This window comes from Ostrea edulis, chromosome 7 (assembly GCF_947568905.1).
Source record: "Ostrea edulis chromosome 7, xbOstEdul1.1, whole genome shotgun sequence".
NCBI classification, from domain to species: Eukaryota; Metazoa; Mollusca; class Bivalvia; order Ostreida; family Ostreidae; genus Ostrea; species Ostrea edulis.
Window position 1 is genome coordinate 47,764,561 of NC_079170.1, and position 27,696 is coordinate 47,792,256.

The 27,696-nt window shown below is 33.0% G+C and overlaps 1 protein-coding gene across 1 annotated transcript; it reads right to left on the bottom strand.

The window, feature by feature from the left end:
- Nucleotides 1-1,879: 1,879 nt before the first annotated feature.
- On the bottom strand, nucleotides 1,880-26,726 carry LOC125649598 (uncharacterized). The gene is made up of 5 exons (XM_056145728.1): nucleotides 26,562-26,726; nucleotides 25,794-25,951; nucleotides 18,743-18,807; nucleotides 18,532-18,666; nucleotides 1,880-4,185 (listed from the first exon to the last, which is right to left on the bottom strand). Exons 1-5 carry the CDS (start codon nucleotides 26,724-26,726, stop codon nucleotides 3,710-3,712), a joined length of 999 nt encoding a protein of 332 aa, XP_056001703.1. The 3' UTR covers nucleotides 1,880-3,709.
- Nucleotides 26,727-27,696: the final 970 nt, after the last annotated feature.

A 27,696-nucleotide genomic window follows, 5' to 3' on the forward strand; every position in this document is an offset into this window, starting at 1 on the left:
GGAAATCGTGAGTTGGCTGCGATATTTTTGGATTCATTGCATTTCGTCTGAGGAAATTTAATTAATGCCAAAACAAAAAGAAAACAAATAATGTTTTCTAGTCTTGAAGTTTCCAAGGAGTTCATGAATTTCTTGCAAACATCTCTTGAGATGGAACATTTGATTCGCCAAATGCTGTAAATATGGTGATTACACCATATTATGATGAAAAAAGACTTGTTTTTGTCTGATGACACACTTGTAGTAAACGTCAAAGTGACTTTTGATAATACTTTATACGACTCTGTTATTAGATTGTCACATATCTACGAGCGGTATAATGATCTTATTTGGAAATATAACTTATCATTAGGTCGAATGTTGTCTGACTTCTTTCATACCAAGTTTTAGGCTGTTCTTTGCGTAATTATTTTAACTACGAGTTTAAGATATAGGGATTAAGGCGGCTATGAATGGTCAATCGAGATGGTTACATTTCCTTTACAGCTAACCCAAACTCTGTTTTTTAGAGATCCCAGTTTGCATTGTTCTCGATTTTTAGATTGATGTAATCGACTACAATTCGACATGTTTGGCTTACCTGTTTTTCGTATTCCTATAAAGGAATATCAATTTAAAAGCTTCTACATGAAAAACCTGTTGTACTGTGGCGTACAATTCCACATTTATATATAGTATCGACGTTTCACCTACTCCAAATTCCCATTTTCATTTATAGATCCATTCAATGAAAGATGAAGATGACGAACAGTGATCAATCTCATAACTCCTATACGCAATACAAAATAGAGAGTTGGACAAACACAGTTCCCTGGATATAGCAGAGGTGGAATCAGTTCCGTAGGAGGCGTAAGTATCCCCTGTTGGCTGACCTATATCCTGATCAGGTAAATGGAGTAATCCGTAGTCAAAATCAGTGTGTCAAGAACAGCCTAACTCTCGGTATGAAACACGTCAGACAGCATCTGACCCAATGATATATTTTATTGACAAACAAGACAATTATAACGATCATAGAATTTCTGAAATACTTTAAATGAGTCTATTGAAAGATAATATAACGAGAACAAAAATAAAGAACTTAAATCATAAATATTGTGGTGCCGATATCATCAAACTAATATTGTTTTATATCTACATTCACTTAATATTTTCTCGTAGTTTTTTTTTAATTGACTTCACTTTCAACCGCAACAATGAATACATGTTAGGTGCAAACTAGTTCGATCCGGTTTTTAGTACGACCTTATTACGTAATTATTACCAAATATGAAGCGTTATCAAGGTCAAAGGCTGCATTGGCTGTTCCGTTTAAAGTAACGGATGCAAGGTGAAGATAACGAACAGTGATCAATCTCATAACTCCTATAAGCATTACAAAATAGATAGTTGAGCAAACACGGACCCCTGCACACACTAGAGGTGGAATCAGGTGCCTAGGAGGAGTAAGCATCCCCTGTCGCGATATGATATTTTAGTGCTTAGATCTAGAAAATATTTTTAAAAATTCATCAACATATGCATATGAAAAATAAATGTCTTTCTTTGTTGTTTTATCCGGTAATGAAGGTAGCAATCAGTGCAGAAAACATTACATGTTATTGGTATTTGTAAAATTCAGGCAGGGAGTAATTCATGACCTCCGATTTTCATGAAATTCGAATATGTAGTTTCATGGAACACTGTACCATAATTGGAAATTAGGATTTCTTGGTCAACCTTTGTTATCATAGCAACGAAGCACCATGTGAATGTATCTGGAGAAATATTTTGTGAATTTAACTACTGTCTAATGATTAAGGAAAGCTTCTCAGATGCAATTAACAAATATAAAAACTGTTTTTCTGGAAATTACACAAAAAATACTTAACGCTTATCATGATGATAATATTATTCATGATTTTCTATAAATTGTTTATTACAATTCATTGTACACTGTACATTGTTTCAACAAATACATCATTTACATTTTTCTAACAATTTTAGGGGCATGCTTTGAATATATTCTACATATGCCAGAATTTTGAGGACAGAAGATGAAAAGTGCACATCCCTAACATAACACAATTAAGAGTAAACCCATGTTTTGATACAATATTTTACTACATTTATGTAGTATAACGAAATAACATGAACATTGCTTTTTGACAAAAATAGCATAAATCATGATATTTCTGTGCATATTGAGGGGAAAATAACAAGCGTTCAAAACTTTTGGGTATACATGTATAAGATAGAAAATACGCATACTAAACAATACAGAATTATAATACACCAGTTAGGTTTTAGTAGTATTCTGTTATTATAGCAACAAAATACCCCAGCGATTCATTATCGACCGAAGTCAACATAAATTGTCAAATTTCGTAGGAAATTACCAAAAAAGAACACATATTCAAAACGTCTGGGTATATAAGATATAAAATACACATCCTAAACATTAAAAACTTAAGAGAAATCAGTGTGGTTTTTGAATTACTAAGTACTGATGGCAACACATCTTCCAACAATTCATTTTCGACAAAAATTGAATAAATCATTATATTTTGCATTGATATTGCCAAAAAGAACACATGTTCAAAACTTGTGGTTATCTGAGATAGAAAGTACACATCCTAAACTTTACAAAATTAAGATAAAATCAGTAGAATGTTTACTACTACCCCGTTGCCATAGCAACAACATATCCAAAGAATTCATTTTCAATAAAAACAACATAAATCGAATGTTTTGAATCTATGTTAGGAAATGCTTATCTTAAACATTACAACATTTAGATCAATTTCACTACTATTATGTTATCATGGTTTCCAAATATCCAAGAAAAAATATTTTTGATAGTCTAAAGCCATAATTTTCGTTGCGTAAATTCATCCAATTCAGTACTTATCGCTTTGATTTGCATTGTTTTGCCCTACACAATCTGAACATGCGCGAAATCAGGAGTCAAATTTTAAAACCAAAAGGCGGCTAATAAGAGTTCTATGTAATTTAGTATATGATATATAATTCCCCGGGTTCTAATCCCAACAGATCTAAGTTGTTAAAACAGGTAGTGGCAGTTCAAGCGCCAAACGCTCGGCATCAGGTGTCAAGGGTTCTCGGAGATAACTTTAAAAACGGATGTCCCTTGTCACAGTAGGTGTGGCATGCTTAAGAGCCATCACTGCTCCATGGCCGTAAACGCCGAAAATAAGCCTAAATTTGAAGTATATGAACGAAAAATTATCGAGATTGACGTGAAACAAGATACAATCAATAATTTTTTTTTTATTTATTTGTCAGTATGATTTTCGTTGTATAGATTAGCAATAAAATATTAAGTATGCATCTTTAAGAATATCAAATATTTACTAAACCCATAAATGATGTGGTCTACACACTTTGAATACGTAGTGATCCAGTTTATATATTTTTCGGATCAAGCTATGAGTATATGAGCTGGTTCCGTTTGCATTATGTTAGCGTAATTTCATCATACTGTATTATTACAGAAAAGATGAGTAAGTCTTGTCATCAAAATAAAGACTATTAAAACATCGACCTTCACCATTCACTTCAAACTAGTTTATAGTGGTTAATGTCATGTTGATTTTTAAGTCAAAAGCTGGCTCCAATTTCTTCTCATTAATAGTTTGACCGATATCCACATTATCATGTCCAAGGATGTTTTCAATGTTTATCGATGAAATAATCTTTCTTTTACATCTTAACCATCCCCCATTTCAAATGCGATAATTGTTGTTGGTGTCATATCAGTTTTTTCATCATCTTTGGCTTCATCATTAGATAAAGTATACTTTTTACACACAGTACTATAAACATTTTCTTCACATCTATCTTCTTCCATCTCAGTGAAAGGTGGTACATGCCCGTTATTTATACATTCTTTTGAACCTGTAATCTCACTATCTTCAAGGAAAGCTACTTTAACCATGGCTTCATCAATTTCTGTGTAAATGTCGTTCACTTCATGCATTTCGTATGATGTACCATTTATCGTACTAAGACCTGTCAATCGCCAATATCTGCATTTCTCCCATATGATTCGTAGTATCAGAAACACCGATATCAGTGTCCCGGATGTTGTTATTATCACCAGATGTACATTCTTGTTCCAAAATCCTTCTTGTGGTGTATTTACTTTTACATTCACTGTAGACGTCGAATCCACTGTAATTGCCTCTAAAAAAATCATTCAAACAATATGTTGATATGAAACAACAAAATGCTCTTTGATAATCAATATTATGCAGTACAAGAGTTAGCTGCAGTAATGTAGTCCTGTCCTAATTTGTTGCATTCTGACATTTCTGGGAAGTTGAAAGGTCTTAACTTTGGTGCAAATAACAGTTGAAAATAACGGACAGTAATCAATCTTATAACTCCTATATCGAAAGTTGGGCAAACATGGACCCTTGGATATACCAGACATGGGTTCACGACTAAGACCAAACTTTTCAACGCTTAATTTCTTATTTTTCATTTCTTGTAGATTTTCTTAATATTATGTAAAGTACATCCATGGCTTATAAAACTTGAATACATACTTATGTATTTGTGATTTGTATTTCATTATCAGACAGAATTATTTTTCTCGCTTAATTGTAAAATATTTTGTAAATAATGCCCTGGTGCCTAATAAACACCCCCTGTCGACCGCTCACAACCACCGTGAGCCCTATGTCTTGACCAGGTAAACGGAGTAATCCATAGTCAAATAGGTGTGCCTAGAACGACCTAACATTTGGTATGAAACATGTCTGAAAGCATTTGACTCAATGATAGGTTGTATTGGCATACTAGATGGTATAACGATCATATAATTTGCGAAATGCTGGCTTTAAGGTGGGTCCTTAGTTCTGGATTTTTGGGGTTTAGGTAGCATTTTTTTTGTTTGGAATCAATAAATTAGCATTCAGAGTAATGAGAAAATGCAAATTAGTTAAGGATTTCCATATTAATTTTCATTACAGACACTACTGAAGTCATGTACCCCAATGTAGATTTTTATGAAATTCATTGAAAACAGTTATTAGTCGTTATTTTAAAATAAAAACATTACGAATTTTATTTAATTGCATATAATTATCAGGAAACGTGTTAATAACTAAAACACATGTCATTTTCAATATGTTCATCAAGTTTTAGAATAATTAGTGCAAAATTATTGAATTAGCGTTATTCTCCAAAATGTTAAAAAACGAACAAATGTGGACACAATTTCCTTATACCATGGTTTGCATATCATTTTTTCTGTTTATATTAGTAGATGTACATCTATTATAGTTATTTATGAAAAAAAAATCCATACCTTTCCTTAATAATTTCAAATTTATAGCTTCTAGAGTATGTATACCCCTATAAGAAACCGAAGTCTGGCACCATACAGCTGAGCTATTCAAAATCACTCGTGGATTAAAAGTTTATGTAATTTCACGAAACGACACAGATAATGATTCCTTATCACCTTGGTAAAATGTTTTTGAAAAATAGAGGAAATCTATCTCATAATGGACTTGATAAATAATTTATTGAAAACAGAGTTATTGTCCTTGAATTCAATATTTTGAAACATATCATTGACTATTCAAATATTACTAAGACTTTTAAAATATTTTATGGCTGACAAATGTTTTTAAAATAACTATTGAAAAAGACTCCAACAAAATTTATGTTCCAGTCATTATATCATTTACTTTGCAAAATATTATGACGTCACAGGAGTGTGGAACTATGTTAAACGAGACTGTTGAAACCCCTATAACATCAACCTTTTTGGCAGTAGCCAATGATCCATGCAGTTGCGTTAGAAACATTAGACGAAAACAACACGATTTTCATTCACAATAAACCTAGCTAAGGTAAAACATTGATTCTAAAGCACAGACCAATGTTTAATGTCACAGATGTTCTCACTAATATATACATTCAGTCATAAGAGTTATCATGAGGTTGGCTGAGAAGTACGTTTGAAAACCAAATGCGTTTGAATATATTGCGACAATGGGATACCTATATTTCATCTGAATTGTTAAACATATGTATAATGGAATGGTTATTCGCTTTTAACATATGTTATTGTCCAGATGTTATTACAAAATAATATGACAATAATTCTTAAAACTTTGAAGGCCCTCTCTTAAAAAAAATGGTAAATAGTTACTTCATGAGTTGTAGCCAAAATCACATTGTATGCGGTGATATTCCTTTCATGAGGTTAGTCCTTTGCAAGTCATTTTAGTATCGTTCCTTGGTAAATGTTCTACTATTCGATTACATATTGCAGAATTTATCAAATGAAAACTGAGACTATTTTATATAAATCATGAAAGATTTGTACTACTGAAGGCAATGAATATGAATTGTGAAGATATCATTTTTATTTGTTTGGTTTTCGTGGTCATATAATGTCTAAGGAGTCTTGCTCAATTTAGTTTGCTAGCGTAGTGATTGTCGAGGCACTAGGTTGTATATTTCCGAACTAGAGAAAACACAGTGAACAACAAAGGAACTGTCATTTTGAAAGGGCTGTGCACCCATTCTTTTTAACTTGTTCTTTGAACGTAACTGTACGAGTATACCGATCATTGGGGTCTCTTTGCACAAAATGAACAACCAAATAAAAAATTTGCTATTTCTAAATATTTTAGGGCAAGAGTTAATTACTTGTTGATATGTAGCTCTCTGGGAAAACATTAGGACTGATCAGAGAACTATCAATTTACTCTCTACAAAAACCTTTGATTTACAGCGCAGAAAAACTGAAGCGAAGAACATTTATGTTAAGTTTATGATTAAAATATTCGGAGTTTACACATCGATAAATTCTTCAAAAAGAATTTTGATTCTCATAATTCCAATTCATTCACTTTAACAACAATTTCAAACATTTGAATATTTTTTTTTCTATTTTCAGGCGCCTATGAATGCATCGTGTTTTCGGATTTATTGATGTGTAAATTCTTGTTCAGCTTTATTTTTGTCCAATCAAAACAACTGTAATGAATAAAATTAGAATTGCATGTATAGTAGATACGATCACGTATCAAGTTCATATCATATCCCAATAACACTTTTCCTATATCTGTTTTCTATTTGATGTGTGTCCTTGCCGTGTTTCTATGAATATGTAGGCCTAACAGATGACGGAATAACGATTGTACAACACAAAATTCGTAAGAATTTGATCGAATAAATAATCAGGAACAATAGCGAAGAGGATATAAGACACAGATATCCTTTCTATAAGTTTTCAAAAGATAAAACAGGTGTTATATAAAGAAAATTTAGAGAATGAAGTCAACCAATTTAAAGCATGAAGTCAACCGGAAGTTGAATATGCAATTGTTGAACACAGATCCCGACAGAAATTCAAAACATCTGAGAAAATTGACGGATGATATATCGATCATTTTAACGTTAAGCTGCTTTGTTTTGAAAGGGAAAATCGTTATAACTCATGGTTGTACCAATGTAGGACATATTTAGACGAAGTGCAGGTACTGAGGTAGGTTGCTTTTTTAACCCCAGAGTGTGTAAGAGAAAATAAATACGAACCGACAGAAAGTTTTTGTTTACTTGAGATGTTTATCTTGTAGGATTTTAATGAAGACTCGCTGCGATGCCCTCACATGACATCATGTTTCTGATTTATTAATTGACGAAATTTTGTTTTTGTACAAAATAAGCTCTTTATAAATATTCTGTGGTTTTTAAAATTTATTTTTGCTATGATGTCATTGAAGTTGCGGATCCGGGATTTCCGGAAGAAGGGGGCATGTGAAAGTAGAGTATTGGCCAAAATACTCAGACATTTTGGATACCAATTTCGATTTTTACTCGCACGGTTTCTGTTTTTAAATTTGTGTGAAAAAGGGGTAGGTCCTCTAAATCCACAACTGCATTGTGTAAGCAAGAAGTCAGATGAAAGTACTTGACTTTTGAAGCGATGGTTGTATTCATACGCAAGAAAAGACTGATCACGTGTCCGAAGTTTTGTTATACGAAAATGAATTTCAATTTCATTAGTATTGTCATATAAGGAAATATATTAGCAAATGTAAATATATGCGATTAATCACTGTTCTTTATTTTCATGTTTCATCCATTCCTAAAGACATTAATTATCTCAATTCTACTTCATGTATTAGTGTCTTATGGTATTTTTCTATGTAGAGATACTACATAGTACATTTCTACTGTTTTTACTTACACAAAACAAAATTAGTGTACATTGTTGACTTTTCATCGTTCCACATATCCTTACAGTTAGAGTACCATTGGGTGATCAAACATAAGGCGACTCAGAGAAATAAAATCGGATTGTTGAAGGACAACACGATCACATATTTTGTCTATACAATGCACGTTATTCCATTACCCATACAACGTGCTTAATTGAGGTAATTGTTTCGTAACATGAAGCGTAAAAATTACTTTGACCACTTTCTTACTACATGAAATGAACATCATGTGACTTCAAAAAATAGAATTATCTAGATCGACAGATATACCGAAAATAAATATCAATCTGTAAATTAAAACTGCGCCACACCGACACTATAGGGGGTTATACTGCTGAATGGAAACGGAAAGGCTATACGTTTTATTAATGTGTCCAGGTGTCCGTGTTTGTCCAACTGTCTATTTTGTATTGCTTATAGGAGTTATGAGATTGATCACTGTTCGTTATATTCACTTTGTATTATACAATTTGTTTTATGAAAGGTAAAGACGCACTTCTGGATATACCAGAGGTTGGATACGGTGCCTAAGAGGATTAAGCATCCCCTGTCCACTGGTCACACACACCGTGACCCCTATACCTGTACCATGGATTTGTCAGTTGCCTGCTTTGATTTAAAACCTGACCATAAGCAGAGGTGTCTTTTGTTTCGAGTTTACTGGGATATATCGAATCGACATATAAATGAAAAGTATTATTGTTAATAGATAATGCGTCGTTGTTATTTATAAATGTCGAATTGAAGGCCACATCAAGAGATTTTTTCTTCTCGCGTAGAAGTTTTTGAATAAATTCTGCTTCATGGGAATATAGAAACTGGTCAGCTAACAAAGATGCACAATTCGTTCCCATGGAGATTCCAACAGACTGTTGGAAGACCTGATCACCAAAGACCACGAAGATATTGTCTATGATGGACTTCAGCATATTTTTTATTTCATCTTCAGAGTACGTGTGCGTGGAATCAGAGTGGCGTTTTACGAAGTAATTTTTTGGATCACTGATCACTAGATATGAATATTTATGTTTTTCATTTTTGTTGAAGAAGCAACTGCCTATGATATCAAGAGGTCTATACTTTAATTTATGATGAGGAATGGTCGTGTAAAGTGTTCAAAAGTCATACGCTTTGATAGTGTTGATATGAGAAAAGTTTTGCGATTTCACGTTTACTAAACATTCTTTAAAATGTTCTAGAATCACATTTCATTTACACCCCGTCCCGCATATGTAGTTGCACAGTACGTTTGAAGTTTCTCCTTCACAACTGTTAATATTCCCGTGAGGAGAACATTTACTGGATCCAGCAATATATCTTTATTTGTACGGGTTTTTATGACGTTTAGGAATACAATATAGGTACGGTAACTCATATTCATCCGACCCATTGACCGAGATACTAAATATGTCTAAAACTGAAGCATGATTTTGAAGAATTTCGTCGTTTTTACTTTGTTGCTGGTAAAAGGCAAATAGTCGTGTGCATTGTTCTTGTTTTCGACAATACTTGTGCTGTTTTCCATGAATACCTTTCGCAAATGTAAACAATGGCAGTCAATTAGTTTACTAAAGAAAATACGCGCATGGCAAGATTTACAATTTGTGGTGATGATCAGGAAATTTAGCATATGCAAAGCCTCAAAGTTCTTAAAAAGTAATCAAAACAGCAGGATTCAAAATTTAAAACACTAAAGAATAGAAAAATATTCTGCACTTACATTGTAACAACTTTCCCCTTTTCCAAAAAATAGATGCATGCATGCCACAAATACGGGTTTTGGACATTACCACAGTGCTATTACTATTAATGTAGTCTCCAAATCTTTGACTGAGAAAACTGATCAATTTGTTAGTCTGAAGTGTCAATATTTTACACATTATTTTGAATACTATATTGGGTAGGCTAGAAATCTCCAATGAACACCAAATCTAACCCATCACAATCAAAATTTACCTTAACATATCCATAAGTTTAAACGCAGGTTCATAAAGTAAAATGAGAATGTAAACCTTTAGAGCATCTGCTATGGTTTCAGGGTCATGGAATGGATTGAATCTTCATATGAAATACTTTGGCCTTGCGTATGCAAAAATTTACAAAAATGGTTTAAACCATCTTGAATACACTGTATAAAAATGATTGCATATTAAATTCTAAAACAATTCTTATCTCTTAAACCTACAATTTTAGTGGAGTGATATTTTGTGCTTTTCATACATTCTGACTCCTTTCAAAAATCCGGAATCCGTCACTGAAAATATTATAAAAAATCAATTACATGAACTAGATTAGACTTTAAAAATCATTGCCTATTTTTGGTCATTGCTACTGTAATCTTAATGAATCTAAAGTATAAGCACAAAACAACTTTTGGTTTAGCAATGCACAAAATTCATTCAATAAACATGCATCACAGTGACAAATGTACAAATACTGTTGTCATTTACCTGCTAGGTAGATATACACATTTCCTGAACGTTCAGAAAACTGGGTCCGTTTTTGTTTCAGCGAAACATTTAAACTTGAGATCAAACTTTAGTGTGCTTTATGCAATCCAGTGTCCTGCCTGGGTTCACAAGTACATTATTGATCATGATTCTATCCAAGTCCTGAATCGTGCATTATTATTTGAATTTCTGGGATAAAATATGTGTAACTTGATCAAACATTTTCAAATACGTCATTTTTTTTCAGGGGAAGGGGTAAGTCATCATCACTGTAAATGATGTATCTGTAATTATGGAAACTACTAAAGATTTTCTTTACAAATTATATTGTTAAAATGAGAAAGTTTTCCTTTAATATCTTTCGCTGATTTTCCATCCAGTCTTTGTTGTACCTGTTGATTTGAGACTTATTCAAGCCTGCACTGGTCCTATGGATGGTACCTAGAAGAGAGATCATCATAATAGATGTGTGTACAATTAATAATAATTTATCATACTGGGTCATACTATACGATATTTTGAATTGTGCGTCTCAAGAAGTAAACGATAGTGTCCTTTACGATATTGACGATTGTAAATTATATATTGTAGTAGAAGAGGGGGGATATACAGTATATTATTTCATAATGAAACTGCCATTCAGTACTATCAAAGCATTACAACACTAGTCTGTTTTCTTTATCCAGTGTGGATCAAGAGGAGTATATCCATATTTTTATTACATACTATTCGTATATCAACTATTTCTAAGTACTTACAGGTGTAAACATCCCAATTTTGAGCCTCTAGAGTTAGTGATAACTATCACTCCATCCCGGGAAAACATTACGAAATATGGACACGCGTTGGGAAAAAGAAGATACATTAGGGGGTCAAATTTCGCCCATGTTATCAAGTTAATGATTTTATGTCCCAACACTCTATAGGGTATGTACTTTTTATACATAGTAATAATATCCATATATCACGTATATTGTTTGTGATATGGAACACCAAGGTGGTATGTTTTGCGAGTTCAAGATTTAACGTTGCGTCTTGGATCTCAATATATCATGGTGTTTTCTAGTTTTATATAGAATACTATTAGTTTGATATATCTTGTAATTAAAATGCTTTGTTATTTTCAAAACGTTATCGTTAGACGTTTCGCGTTTTAAATACAATGAACTTATCGGCAATCATAAGAACCGTGGGATAATGAGAAGAAAACTACACCAAACTTTTCATGCATCTGTAATAGGAAGACACACAAACTTTCTTTTCAATAACATCGTAAGATTATCATAATTAAAATATACTCACAAATAGCGTGTATCTAAATCAATCAAAGTAATGTATTGTTCAAATTTTTGAAAAACTTTATTTAAATGCTTTAATTGAAACAGAAAAAGAATGGAAAAGATTAGAAATATTCATTTCTAAAACACAGCAGCAAAATAGGCATTTTGGATAAATATTCAGAACTTTTAGATTTAGATCTTAACACAATTATTAAAAAAAAATCTAATGTTGGACAAAAATATTTCAGAGTCTTTAGATTGAACAATCTCTGAAAAAGAAGTGTTTGAAGTATCAAAAAATAGGAAAAGTAATAAATTTCCAGGTAATGGTCGATATAGTGTAGAGTTTTCCATTTTTTTTTTTTTTGGACAGATCTGCAAGAACTCATATTAAAATCTATCAACTGTATTTTCTCCAAAAAAAGAGCTTCCCATCTTTCAGCAATTGGGGATTACTCCGTGTTTGTCTAAAGGTGATAAGCCAAGACCATGTTTTAAAACTGGCGACCTATTGGATTTGTTAAATGTCTTATATAAACTTATTTCAGGTTGTCGTGGTAACATAATCAAATTTACTTTAGATCATCTTATTTCAGACACCCAGTCATGATTCGTAAAGGAACGATACATTGGAGAAAATACCAGATTTATCTATGATCTTATGCATTATACAAAAAGTAAAAATATACCAGGACTATCGGTTTTAATTGATTTTGAAAAAGCTTTTGACTCCATTTCATGGTCATTTAAATATAAAGTATTGACATATTTCGGTTTTGGTGAATACATTATTGAATGGGTCAATATTTTCAATACAAATTTTAGGGCTGCAGTGTTACAGAGTGGGTTTTTATCTACTAAATTCAATATTGAGAGAGGTTGTAGACAAGGAGATACTGTTGCACCTTATTTGTTCCTCCTTTGTGCAGAAATTCTTGCAATCCTAATTAAACAAAATAAGGATACAAAAGGTATTGTGATATATGATATGGAACACAAATGCAGATGATACATCACTTGCCATTGATGGGAAATTACATACAAAATCACACATCAATTATGAGTTGTGTGTTTAAAGCTATAAACGTTACTATAAATGCAAGTTATGAAAATGACAGTGGATATGTGAGCTGAACACAAATCATTGTATTTTTAATTACCAAACGTAATTTTATGATACTGTTGTAGATGTCGTATCCATCTTCGGAATTCCTCTTCTCAAAAGAAAATATGTTTAGACTCTCAACAGCACAGTCTTCAAACTTGCAGCATTCAGACAGCACAACGTTTGAAAATTTTCGTTTGCGTGGTCGAGCTATGCTTGGCGGTCGTTTACAGTTTGCATAATGAAAGGTAATACAGGAATGAAACAAATGACTTCATTATATCTACCTTTTATACCATAGATGTAAATTATGCCACTAATTTTCTCAACAACCCAAATTTCTTGAGTCAAAGCCAGAACGCATTTTCGTGACACCTATTTCTTTTTCAACCAATGTGTAACGGCGTGAGGAATTAAAAAAATATATCTGAATCCAAAATTTGTATATTGTAGAATCGTGAAGGTTTTTATACAGTGGGAGAGAGAGGATCTTCTTGGCGCAGGTACACTAGTGCGATCTCGAATCCATCTGGTGAGGAATCACAGACGGCAACTGATTCCATCTAATAACTCAATTCACAAAACCTTCTTTCGTGTTATGGTGACCTGCTGCCCGATATCATTAAACACTTTAAGTTATTTCTAGCCCGTAATAAACTATTTTTTCTTTAAAAAAGATGAAATGTCCGAATGTTTTAAGTTTAATGTTCCGTTTATTTCGTTTTGTTAACAAACATTTTCAGCTGGTAAAGCCGATGCTTCAATCACTTGTAGATATCGTTGCTGACCTAAGTAGTGACATGCATGCATTTTTTCTGCAGCGTTTTAAAACATTCCCTAGGTCTTTAAAAAACGACGGTGGTGTATGAATATGTTGGAAATGTTGGCATCCCTCCGGTTTTTTGGGGTAAGGACAAGGGACGTTATTGGCCAAAATTGGCCGCGTTTCAAAAACCGATCACATTTTGCAGGTAGAAAGGTGATAATTTTCTCGTTTCATTCATATATAACATGTACCATTTACTTGTTGCTGATATTGAGAATATAACGTTACAATATTGCATTGTTAACTCAGACGTTGTCTTCCTACGGTCGCTTTTTCGGAACGACGTCATCGACGTTATAGGATTTACAGTCCCCTGATTCTTCTAGAATATTTTTCTAAAAGTTACAATTTTAACTTTTTATATCAAAATACTCATTGATATCAAAGACTATTGAAAACTGGCATGCTATTGAAAATACATTATTCATTTACATGTAACTTAATCGTGGTCATAGACATTTTGCGGAAGAATCTTGTGTTAATTAGAGTGAGGAAAATAATGCGTGTAAATATATTTGTTAAACGTTGTTGAGTAGAATGCAATCATATTTTCGAAGGTGCTGTTCGATATCCTCCTATTCAAATGAAATATGGACAATAAATTGGCTCTTGAATTTTCTTTTTCCTTTTTTAAACGTTGATTGAGTCGGATAAAATTACTTGTTATGCTATGTACACCAAGGACTATATAACAGGTCTGCTTACATGTGTATGCAATATACATGTTACAGTACATGATACGAATAAAATATATCTGCCTGCTGTGGGTATTTACAAAACATATTGAATAAAATGTGGAAAATGTACATGTACTAAACGATACAAATTTATGTTGCATGAATGGGATATCATTTTCTTGGGTACAGCAAAACACGTCAAGTAATATATACATTAACTTCAGATGGTATATTTCATATAGCAAATGTATTTAAAATCCCTCACAAAAATGCGTCATGTTTATATCTTTACATTCCCCTAAATGGTCAACAAAGAGTAATTCTCTCTCTCTCTCTCTCTCTCTCTCTCTCTCTCCATATAGTGTTCATCTTTGATAAATGAAAATTACATCAGTCAGTGGGCATGTCATTGTATGCACCGACATTCAGTCTAAATCTAGAACAGACTCTGAGAAGTTGTTTGAGTACATGTATAGACAATGTAGTATATTTAAATGCTTTTCCCAGGCACTTATTTTCATATGTGAATAAGGAAATATTGAGTGAAACCCCCCCCCCCCATTTTTGATAGTAGTATTGAATGAGAAAAAATAGGCTTAAAATTATGAATTGAACCCATGTAGCAAAGAATATCCCCCCTCCCTGCGATTTATGAATTCGAAGATCAGGCAGAAAGGTTTTTTTTCATTTCCTAGTTAACTACCAACTTATCTTTCGACTCCACCCCCAATAAATGATGCCACGTGTCTGTTTCCAAGAGACAGTATATGTAACTACAACAGACCTTTTTTAAAAACGAATTTAATAAACATCATGCATCATTTTTCAATGTGCGGGCCAGGCCTATCCAGAACACCTTGACGAGAGAGAGAGAGAGAGAGAGAGAGAGAGAGAGAGAGAGAGAGAGAGAAAAGCGTCTACATATGTACATAACCTTACGGTTATACTCCAGTTTTCCTAATCATGGAGGGGCATACATCAATACTATTAATATAAACTTTTAATAAAAATCACCACAACACATATATTATATATTTTATAAGATTGATAAAAGTTGAAGTGTCATTAGACTGGTCAAGTTGTTCCCATAGCAAGGAAATGGTCGACATCACCCCCCCCCCCCCTCCCCAAAAGTGGAGGGGCAACCCCTCTTCGATACTACGGTGTTTGAATATTTATATCTATACATGTATATATACACATGTGCATCCTACCCAATTACCTTTGTTATATAAGTGCACCTGTAAATGTGAATCTATTATATATATATATATATATATATGACCCCGTGGGGATCCAGGTTTGAGTAGGTCCTCAGTACTCCTTGCTTGTCGTAAGAGGCGACTAAATGGGGTGGTCTTCGGATGAGACCGCAAAAAACTGAGGTCCCGTGTCACAGCAGGTGTGGCACGATAAAGATCCCTCCCTGCTCAATGGCCATAAGCGCCGAACATAGGCCTAAATTGTGCAGCCCTTCACCGGCAGTGGTGAGGTTTCCATGAGTGAAATATTCTCAAGAGGGGCGTTAAGCAATATTCAATCAATCAATATGCGATATAGAGAAAAAGCTGCCACAACAATGGTCGAAGTTTCAAATCGATCACAGGTTTTCGACGTTTTAAAGAAACCACATCTCGCTGGAAGATATAAATAATGATTTGCTGTTAATTTATTTTTAATTTAAACCGTTTTAAGAACCTTTGGAATCAATATCTAATTACTAATGTAGTAACATCTAATTTCAACATGCATCATATATATACATGCATGCATGTACGTTAAAATTGATGTAAGAAAACTGCTTTAAAGAAAAACCCGCACAAACACGTCAATATTATTAGCAACAAGTTTTATGCATTATATTTGATATATTTGTATCAAAGATAGTTTAAAAAGCGAAAAAAGTAACATACATCCCAACTATCTAGCTCTTGAGATGTAACGTATTTTTTGCCGAAAATGAACGAATTTTGGTCCGATTTTTGTAAAAAGAAAATAAATTCGAGTTATTACAGGTCTATGCGTGTCTTTGATTATATTTTTTTTTTAAATTCAATTTATTCTTAAATAATCTTATTTTGAAAAGACATGTTCCCGTGACCTTTGAAAACGAAAGTAGAATAATTTCCATTCATCATGCGGTGGATTTTTGATCCGCCTCCGTGACTCGAAAGGCAGACATCTGCATTTATTAGGTGCAGATATTTATGGCAAACTAGGTAAAGCATTAATTGTTTGACAGGACATACATGTATTTATTAAATCGCAGAGTAAGTAAACGTTTATGAGGTTAAATGATGGAACAGTTTGCTCCAGTTCTATAACATGCAAAATATTGACTTTGCGTAACGAAAACGGCCGATTTACGTATTCATTCTTTTTTAAAATTCATATTGTTTGCAGCCAACAACCGACACCATATTGATAATGAAAGAAGAATATTAATGGATAATTAAGCATGCAAAATATAAATCTGGTTGTTGCATGCAAAAGTTTTTTTTTCTTCAGTTCTATAACATGCAAAATATTGACTTTGCGTATCAAAAACAGCCGATTTCGCATTCATTCTTTTTTTAAAAATTCATATTGTTTGCAGCCAACAACCGACACCATATTGATAATGAAAGAAGAATATTAATGGATAATCAAACATGCAAAATATAAATCTGGTTGTTGCATGCAAAAGTATTATTATTTTTCAGTTCTATAACATGCAAAATATTGACTTTGCGTATCGAAAATAGCCGATTTCGCATTCATTCTTTTTTAAAATTCATATTGTTTGCAGCCAACAACCGACACCATATTGATAATGAAAGAAGAATATTAATGGATAATTAAACATGCAAAATATAAATCTGGTTGTTGCATGCAAAAGTATTTGTTTTTGCTAAAGTTTATTCATAATTTATTTCAAATCAACAGATTCCGCTAAACAGCTCAACTTTAGCGTATATTCATGACGTCATAATAAAATATTACGTCATTTTCATGCAAGTGGGATTAGAAGAACATCCTAGTTGTGTAAATAAAAAGAATAATTAAGCATAGTATGAAAGTTGAAAAAATGAAAAAATTCTCGGCGGTATATAGCCAATAACGTCCCTTGTCCTTTTCGAGAGTCAGTAGATTTTTTTTAGAAGGAACAACGTAGAATACAAACTTTTTTATTGATTACGTTGTTGTTATCCGTCTCTACCTTCATGAAAACTTTTAAACATATATTTTGTGAAACAAAAATTATTCAAACAATGCAGGCGAATTGAACATTTTATAATCCATATGTGTAAAATTTTGAGATTCCGTTAGATACGCAATTAAGAACCGATAACACATTCTTTGTGAAATGTGATTTCATTTAAATTTAGAAAGAATGTGATTTTCAATATGAAACAAAAGCAAGGAATGATTATAAACTGACTATCAATAAATATTCAAAACAAATATTTATCAAAATTAAATTTGGTATGCGCATTCATTCAACGAAAGGGTAATATAATACATGAAATTTTTTCTAGACTTGCTATTATCACATAAATTCTTACCGATTCACTCATGCTCTGCATTGGGTTTTTAAGATAGCTTTCGTTAAGTTTCCTTTTTTTAGAAATCGTTTTTTATGAAATTAACATTATCTCATGATAATTCATTACCTAAGAATCGAAATATATCGAAACAAAATGTACAAATAGTGGAAGTGAAGTAAATACTTAAAGAAATTATCATTCTACAACATTCGAAAATAGATTTTGTTTCTTTGCTGGGCTGTTCAATTTCTTGATGATATACGTACCATTTCGAAAAAGGTTATTTGTAGATGTTGCTTCGTGCTGTGTTGTATACGTTTCCGTATCTATATAGTAGTTATTAAGATGCACGAGGAACACATTTGATATTTTTAGATGGCCATCATAAGAATATCAACGCGATTGTAATGAAGTCTATACCTGTGGTAATTGGACAGCCATCTACATAATCACAGTCCAGAGCTGAACAGTCACATTTCAAACTGCAGAGGTATCCGTAAACGAGACCGGAACATCTCTCTGTACAATTCACTCCAATATAGCCAGTGGGACACCCTACCAGGTAAATGACATGTCAACCTAAATTGGTTCGTTTTCTTTATCATCAATAGACGATATTTATAAAACTTACGTTCACAAACGCCGTTCACCTCCACAAAATTATAACAGCATCGTATGCTTCCATTGGAATAGGATCTAAATAGAAATACCCATGAAATTTGTATCTTAACATCATTATCATACATAATACACCCTGATTCATCTAACAGAGTAATACAAATAACTTACTTGGCAACGCATTAATCCATAGTTTTAATCCTAGACATGATTACTGCAATTGTCCAATACATTGTTGAATAAGCAAAGAAAGAAGACCAGCACTTCATTGTGGTTCCTCAGGATAGCTCTACTATGTTCTACTGCAATATATTTCTGAACATTTACACGACATTCAAGGGATTGGTAACTCAAATCCTGCTTTCGAAATATGTTACGTCAACTAGATTTGCAGATCTAGGATGATTCTTTTGGGTTTCCAATCGAAAGTTGGCTTCACGAGCAAAATGAGGAAGGTCTTTACAGATATATCCTTTATTGCGAATCAATTATCTTAAAACAAAAAGTAAACACTTGCAACATAAGTGAAAAGTTAAAGTACGTATAAATAATTATATAAATCATATCCGATGTATAACGCAAACAATTTTGAAGAGGAGTACACACTTTCACATAAATAGGAAGAAAATATTAGCATTGCACATGTTGCAAATCCCACTCATGTTCTCATACATAAATTATTGTTTGAAATGAATGATATCTTCACTTCAAAGGCCTCCCAATGCAAAAAACGTACTTCAAAAGCAAACACAACAAGTGCAAGGATTGACTTGCTAGCAGTAGCTCAACAATCAATCTACAACAACTATTAACAGCTATGAACATTGATATGTACGCAAGTCTTCACAAAACAAGCTGCACAATTACATGATTTTCATTCAATTTTAAAATCCTCTTATTGCCTTACCAGGGTCCTGGTTTGAAGAAAAAACAATGTCACGCCCACCTTGTATATTTATTGGAAAATATGTGGTTTTAAATAAAGAAGATTAATGGTAATGGTACTAATTCTAAAGAGGGCGCACAAGTTTCTCCTTCAAAGTAGCTAATTCGTTCGTCACTTCTGGTTTACTATACAAAAATACATTGTATGCACGAGCTCTTGGTTTTCCTCTTTTTTATCCACTCTCGCAAGGTGTCAAGTTCTTGAAAGATCGGGGTTCCCTGATCAAGAATGTCGTACCTTTTGAAATATGTGACTCCGGGTCGTCGATTTCAACTATATCGACATCACTAGTGATGATATGTAAAGCTGGACTATAGTTGAAAGAACAACATGTAGAAGGGATTTGTAAAAGATGGCCTGTATCTAGGACCTGTAATTCGTTTGTAATTAAAATGTTTGGATTCAATATTACAGATATATAATTATGGGATACGAAACTGAAATTTTTTGACAAACAACTCGCTTATTATGTTGATGGCATTTATTCTTTTTTTAAGTAAATTTAAGTTAAAGGAACTGACCGGCGATTCACGGAATTGATTGGGCATTTTTGTGTTGAAAACTCCAAATATGGGTTAGCTTTGGATTCGTCCAATAGCGTATTCAAATTTTTAAATGGAACAGAGTAAAGTTTTGTATGTAATGCAAACCTTCAAGATTTACGTTATTAACCTTACGCAATGTTAAATTGAATTAAATGAAACATCATGCATATTATACTTTAATGTTAATGAAGCAGTTGTACAACATATAATAGATGCATCTATATCACACAACATCCATTTCATATCGAATACATTGCTTTAATATTCAAGCTCATTGTCTAATTTATATGGCTGCGGCATATTTGATATATTTTGTCAGATTGTCTGCGTTTGGCTTGTAATTCGAGTGTTTACCATTGACCAGATTTCAGATGACAGTTGCTACATAACCACAGCATACAATTGCACGTGTTCCAGTTTTACATTAGCAATACCAGCCAACGACAAGGACTGTATGGCGAATCTAGATTAGTTTTATTCCATAGATTTAGACTTGCTCAAGTCTATGTTTAATAATCAGTGCTCTCTTTAATACTTTTTAATAATGCCAAACATAGATACTTGTAAACCCTGCAAAATCACAGATCAGAGTACGGTCGTTAAATTGAATATTACAATACTGCAGAGTGATGCTGCAGAATCGCTGATAAGTTGACAGGTGACGTATGGGTATGGGGATTTCCAAAATGTTGCAAAGTTCAACAATTAAAGTTTCTCTGATTTAAAATGAACACGGAAATATATAATCTTCTAAAGCCATATCACATTAATTAAATCAGTTGTCAATAAGTGACTTAAAATTCAACCAGAAACTAATCTCTTAGAGGTTCCATGTCCATAGGTATATTCTGGTTCTCCGGCTCTTGGTTCTGAGTCTCCTGTTCCAGTTATTGACGGTGGGAAATGCAGGTCTCAATTCTTTTCTGTATTTCGGCCATAATTTTTTCAGTAATTAATGACACCATCGATTCCACACATAACTGTCCATTATTGCCGTCATCCTCTTGCTTGAGTATTATGCTCCCCGCTCTTCTCCTTTTGCTCGATATTCCTGGTAATCTAGCTTTCCCTTCAAATTCCGTCTATCTTTTCCTCCACTCTATTCTGTCGAATGTGAGTTCTGCCTAGGCTGTATATCTTTTAAGAACGAACTTCACCAGTACTTGTTTAGTTCAGGCTGTCGCTGATAGTAAATCTATAAAACCGTTGATAATTTGACGTCAGCATATACTTTTTTGACGTCACAATATAGAACAAATAGTTTGGATTTTCCCGCAAAATAGGGGGGGGGGGGGCTGATCAAAAAGGAATAAAGAGAATGTTCATGTACATATAGCACCATTTCTATGATAATCAGATTTATTTTGTAAAATATATAATGCAATAAGCCCTATACTATGTATCCCAAGTATAATTCAGAATGTAATGTGTAGAAGTAGTAATACGGAATGTATATATGCAGGAAAATGCGCAGTGGATTATGCATATGTAGTTAATACAGATTGAATTGTGTATATGCGCTAAAATGCTTTAAAGTGAAGTACATAAAAGTATGCAGCTCACGCTATGTGTACGTGTTTGTGTATGCATGTGTGTGCAGCAAAATGCAGTGTGTGTTTAAGAAGTTTATTTGTACAGCAACAGTACATCTGTATCTAAACTGTTTTTTAAAAGATATCCTCACAGATCCTTTCTTCATTTTCTTCCATTTTTATCATAAAAAAGACTACGTTCTGACAAACATTTCAATTGTAATGAAACACGATTAAACATGAAGTATCATTAGTGTCTCACTGTCTGGTGGCAGTTCCTGTGACAGCAATTGATGTTTGAAACATTTATTCTAAATATCAACGAATGTCATACTAGAAATGATTTGTCTCCATGAGGCAAAATTTACTTACATTTCAGTAAATATGAAAATGATTAAGAACTGATAATGGTTAATTGCATTATACATTTTATGAGAGCTTTAATAAATCCAATAATCACTTTATATAAAAGGAACACTGCCGGGTTGTCCTCAGTTAATGTTATGATTGTATTTGGTTATAAGAAGTGATACTCTTCTGACTATTGATTTGTTATAGAGAGATACACTTTAGTGGTCATCTGCACCGTATTGGATACTGCGTGTACTTAACAAAGTTGATTTTCTGGTTACATGACGTTCAAAAGAAAATGACATCAATGACTAATACTGTGTTTGGACTTTATCGATAGACGTTAGAAACATATCAAAGCTCCCAAATTAATTATGACTAGAAAAATAAGTCAAGAAGACCTGGGACATGATTAAATGAATTTCACTGTACATTACGCAACCAGTGTAGTTAATGGCCTACATTTTGCCTAACGCTAATCGAGTTATTTTCCCCTGATTAATGAGGGCGCACAGTACATTGAGGTCCTCAGTTGACGGTGTAATATAAGGAATAAATAGAAAATTTACAATTTTTGATTGCAATCAATTGTCAGCTAAGGAATTTTTCTAAGAATTAAGTGCAATGACTTGGAATTAGTATAATTGAACAAAATAGTTCAGTCACTAATTACATTTATAATGTATGGTCATGATGTAATAAAGTATGTAAATATTACCTAGTCCTCCATTTCTTTAGATCAAAATCATGATGTCCTTAGTATATCAGCGATTCTTCGTTCTTAATTTTTATCAATATTTTCGACAACCAAAACACACACAAAAAACAACAACATGCATTACAATATGCCTAAACACACATGTAAAACCAAAGCATACATGTATATTATCAATTTATCGTTTCACACAAAACAAAACTACTTGTTGCTAAATGATGATTATCTTGAATTGGTATCTCTAGTGCAATATTTTTATTGAATTTTTTTCCTCACTCTTTCGAAAGTTAGATTTTGTGTGCATTAACCTGCATCTTTTCTTGCACTTCAATTACTCAAATTAGCAACAACGGGTCTGCCTCTCCTTATTATTATATACAAACTTTTTTTACGTGCAGAGATAGATGTATTGTCGGATAGGCTGCCCCTCTTAAAAAACAGCAGTGTCGTGAATGGTAGTGGAAATGTAAAATTTACCCGATGAATGAAAATGAAAGATCAACACTTGCCGCCTTCCTTCTCTAGCTTTGGATAGTTTGTTGTTGTTTTTTCTAATTTACTTGTCGAGAAATTTTAGGCAATATTATGAAGTCAACACTCCCCTTTATAAACGATGCCACGTGCCCGCATGATTGTATCACATCCTTTTATTGTGCTTTTAATTCTTTTAAAAACAGATTACTTTTGAAATCCTCGGTATTGATTGCATAATTTGGACAAAAGTAAACACCAAATACACCTTTAACTCTCACTCTCCCTTCCCCAACTCTACAATTTGACGAAGTACATACTTTGAAAAAATCTTCTCCATAAAATCGAAGAAATTAAACCTTCTTTTTGTCAGAGATATATAACAACCTGTTAAAACTTAGTATACTAAAGAATTTGGTAACGTAAGCTTCATTTTACACTATTTGTTATTAGTATTTGTGTGGGGCTTAGAACTACAATCGTCAGCGTAACCCCAAATTCCGCTGTAAGGGAAGTAACTGCAAAAATGTAGGCCATTGTAGATGTATAAAAGCATTCATATCAATGCTTTGATATATAAGAAAACTCCCTATAGAAAACATTTATCATACATAATTTGAACAAAAGTACATTAATATCGGGAACTAAGATATCCAGCGTGGAATGCAACAGAGTAATGAAAATAGAATTATCTTTGTTAAGAAACCAAATCAAAATGATCAGATAATGAGAATTTCAATGGGAATGGATTTGTAAGAAGCACCCTGAAATTACATATACAAATATAGTAAAGACAGTTGAAATTAAATTTTGCTTCGTATACAGGTACTGAATTATCCCTTTAGAATGCTGTGCTAAGTAAATAAAACAATCCGCTCCAAACATGTATCTGAAATGAAAATGCCATTTGTAAATTGTTAAGTATAGAGATAAACAGACGAGTAAATAAAATGCGAAATTCTGAAGCGCGACAGGAAAATAAATGTATATGATCCCAAGCAAAATCGGAGTAATTATACATTTACAATGACTAGCCCTCTTCAGCTCCCTATATTTATATACCAATATTCCTTTATTAACTGCTTAGCTGACTCTTAACTGATTTGATACCCAACAGTATTTTCTACGAATTATCAATCTTTAAAAGGACGTGGGATATTGACAAATAGGTTTATGAATTGTGAAGATAACGAACAGTCACCAATCTCATAACTCCTACAAGAAATACAACATAGCGAGTTGGGCAAACACGAACCCCTGGACACACCAGAGGTGGGATCAGATGCCAATGTAACAGGGATTTCAATAATACCCTTTAAAGCTAGCATTTCGCACATTATATGCGTGTTATGGTGATGCAACTTACATTACAGCTTTACCTACGTAGTACTTGGTTTATCTGATGAAGATATAGTGCTCAAGGCGGATGTAACCAGTCAACAGGGGATGTTTACTCCTCGTAGGAATCCGATCCTACCTCTGGTGTATTCAGGGGTCGAAGTTTGCTCTAGTCTCAATGTTGCATTCTTTATGGGAAGTATGAGATTGATCACTGATCCTTATCTTCGTTTCTTTTAAATTTAAAACTAGTTTCATATTTAACTTAACAAACATATGTATAGTGTAATGACGTTGCTGAATATCATTATTGATATCTATTTCATCTTCCTTTCTTTCAGAACTCTAGATTACAGGACTGTTCGAGTTCATGACTTCTCATCATTAACACATTCTATAAGCCAAGTGAAACCACAGAGCTTTCGATGAATATAAAGATCTTGTTGATTCAGGTGACTGCTGATTGTAAGAACTTTTTGACTTAGGCAAAATTTTAATTGAAAACAAACCATTTTCATAAAATGCAAAATAATTTAAATCATCCTATCATTATAAAAGCATCTAAAACAGAGATATTAGATATGCGATTATAAACTTCAAAATAACAAACATACCATGTACTATTAGAAAGAAAGAATGTAAACATTTCACTCGTTTTTCATTAGTCCTCGCCTGGGACATGGCATTGCACATTGGTTGATTTATTCATGGCGTCCTCATGCAAACTACCTTGCCACAATGTTCCCTCAAAACGTTTGTATAACGCCGAAATTTTAAAACCCACTTTAGATTTTAAGTACTCCAGCCTCTCCATACTAAATGCACATGAATAAAAATATGATAATAATAATGTGCGGCATTTATATAGCGCATTATATAATTTGTAATTAATCTAAGCGCTTTAACAATGTAAAATGTAAAACATGATAAGATTAATCAGAACATAAAATATAACATCCAAATAAAATTAAACAATTTGAAAATTACGAGTTCATGCGACAAACCAGCCTTTACTTTAAAAAAGAATATATTACAAAATATGGTTACATGTATCAGATTTCCTAAAAAGATATATTTTAAGGTTTGTCTTAAAACTTTTGACAGTGCCACACGAACGGATGTCTATCGGTAAACTGTTCCATAGTGTGACAACTGTTACATCAAACCTTCGATCTCCATAGGTCTTTGTACGAACGCGGGGTTTTTCTAGCAATCGTGAATTGCATGAACGCAGAAATCGTTTTGGTTCGTACACAGTGATGAGGTCGCTGATATAGCCCGGTCCCAATCCGTTTAGTAATAATGTCTCGTCTCCCTGTATGAACTGTGTATCGAATATGAATAAAGTACTCGAGATATCACAAAAAGCAGTGATTCTTGGATCCACACATGCTCCTCACATTGATCGAGGTGAACGGATCCATAACTGAACCTCCGCTACTGCATAATAACTTTCTATTATTTTTAGTTTTCCTTATAAAAGACCATCATTATTGCATTGATATGAATATGTTGAGATTAAACATGAACCTTCATTAATAGGAAATTTGCAACTAATTTGATAGGCATGGTGTCTGTGAGTACATACCCTTTAAGAAGTGAAGATTCTGAAAACAGAACTACCTTAGTTTGTACGTCCCATATGCTCTATAGTTTCAATCATTTTATGAACTGGTTAAGATATTTAAACATAATTTACTTCTCATGTAATATCAGCAATGGGTGGATTCAGTTTTTTCATTTGCATAAACATCAACTGCATAAAGGATATCAAAACTGTCACTCAAATCCTTCAATCCAAAACAGTTCACAGTGCTTGTGTTGCTTTGTAAGCCGACATCCGATTCCTTTTTGTTCTTCTCTTTGCTATTTTGAACACTGTTTATATTAACCTGTCTGGTTTTATCCTTTGAAAGAGCTTTCTCCTTTCATACAGTGCTATAAACATATTCTTCACATCCGGTTTCCTCTATCTCAGTGAAAGGTGGATGTTCATTACTGATACGTTCTATGGAACCTGTGATCTCATTATCCTCGGGTAAAACTACATTAGCCACGAACTCATTAATTTCTGTGTAAATGTCGTCTACTACATGCATTCTACACGACACTTTATTTGCATTCCGAAGACCTGAACATTTCTTGTGTTGTATAATTTTCCTATAACTATTAGTAGTATCACCAAGGATATTAGTGTCCCGGATGTTATTACTATTGATTTGAAAATAACATTAAAGTGAAACACAGACGTCTTGTTACCATTTCCTTCACGCGTTGCATTTTCTGTAACTTTCACCGTAGACTTTGGGGACATGATATAGTCCACTGTATTTGTCTCCGTCTCTAAAGAAAACAATTTTCTTTCTTCAATGTGAGAGTATGACACATCGCAGTACATTAATATAGTAGTTTAAAACAGATGTAATAATGTAGGTTTTTCCATTTCAGACAAAATCTGCCATTTCCGGCAGAGTACCACTATTTCTAAAAGGTATACCATTTTAGCAAAAGATACCCAGATTAAAAAAAACACGTTTATGCAGGTGGAATAAACTAAATAATGATGATATATGAATACCAATTCAACATGCAAAACCTGAAAGATTTTTACCACTATTTTTATTGCTTTTGAATGTATAATGAAAATGGGGTATTTTAAATCATACAAGTATTATTTTTTTCTACACAAAGCCTGTTTTAGTGATTATTTTCTATCGAATTTGCTAAAAGCCAGATATGCATATTTTCCTTGGAGATTTTTGCGCTATCAGTATGTGACGCCATACCTGTCAATCATGGTGAAGCAAGAAAGCATGAAACATTGAAACAAATTGTGAACAGCACATACAGCAGGCTATTGATACGGATTCTAGAAATTCAACAGTTATAAGTCTCATTATATTATGTTGTACAATATATAGCTGTAATAACCGTACCAAGAAATCTTTACTTTTACCAACGAGGCAAGTCGGGGAATCTTTTTTAAACTTAGAACTATTTCAAACCAACGGAAAAACATCTTCAAAGACGAGCCTATATATTGCATTCTAGCCCATTTAATTCATTGTA

Coding starts and splice junctions, on each gene's coding strand:
- LOC125649598 (XM_056145728.1), bottom strand. CDS start 26,726: ATGCATGTAGTAGACGACATTTACACAGAAATTAATGAGTTCGTGGCT. Junction 25,952..26,561: donor AAGAATATGTTTATAGCACT/GTATGAAAGGAG, acceptor TTCGATACACAG/TTCATACAGGGAGACGAGAC. Junction 4,186..18,531: donor TGGCTGTCCAATTACCACAG/GTATAGACTTCA, acceptor TGATTTTTTTAG/AGGCAATTACAGTGGATTCG.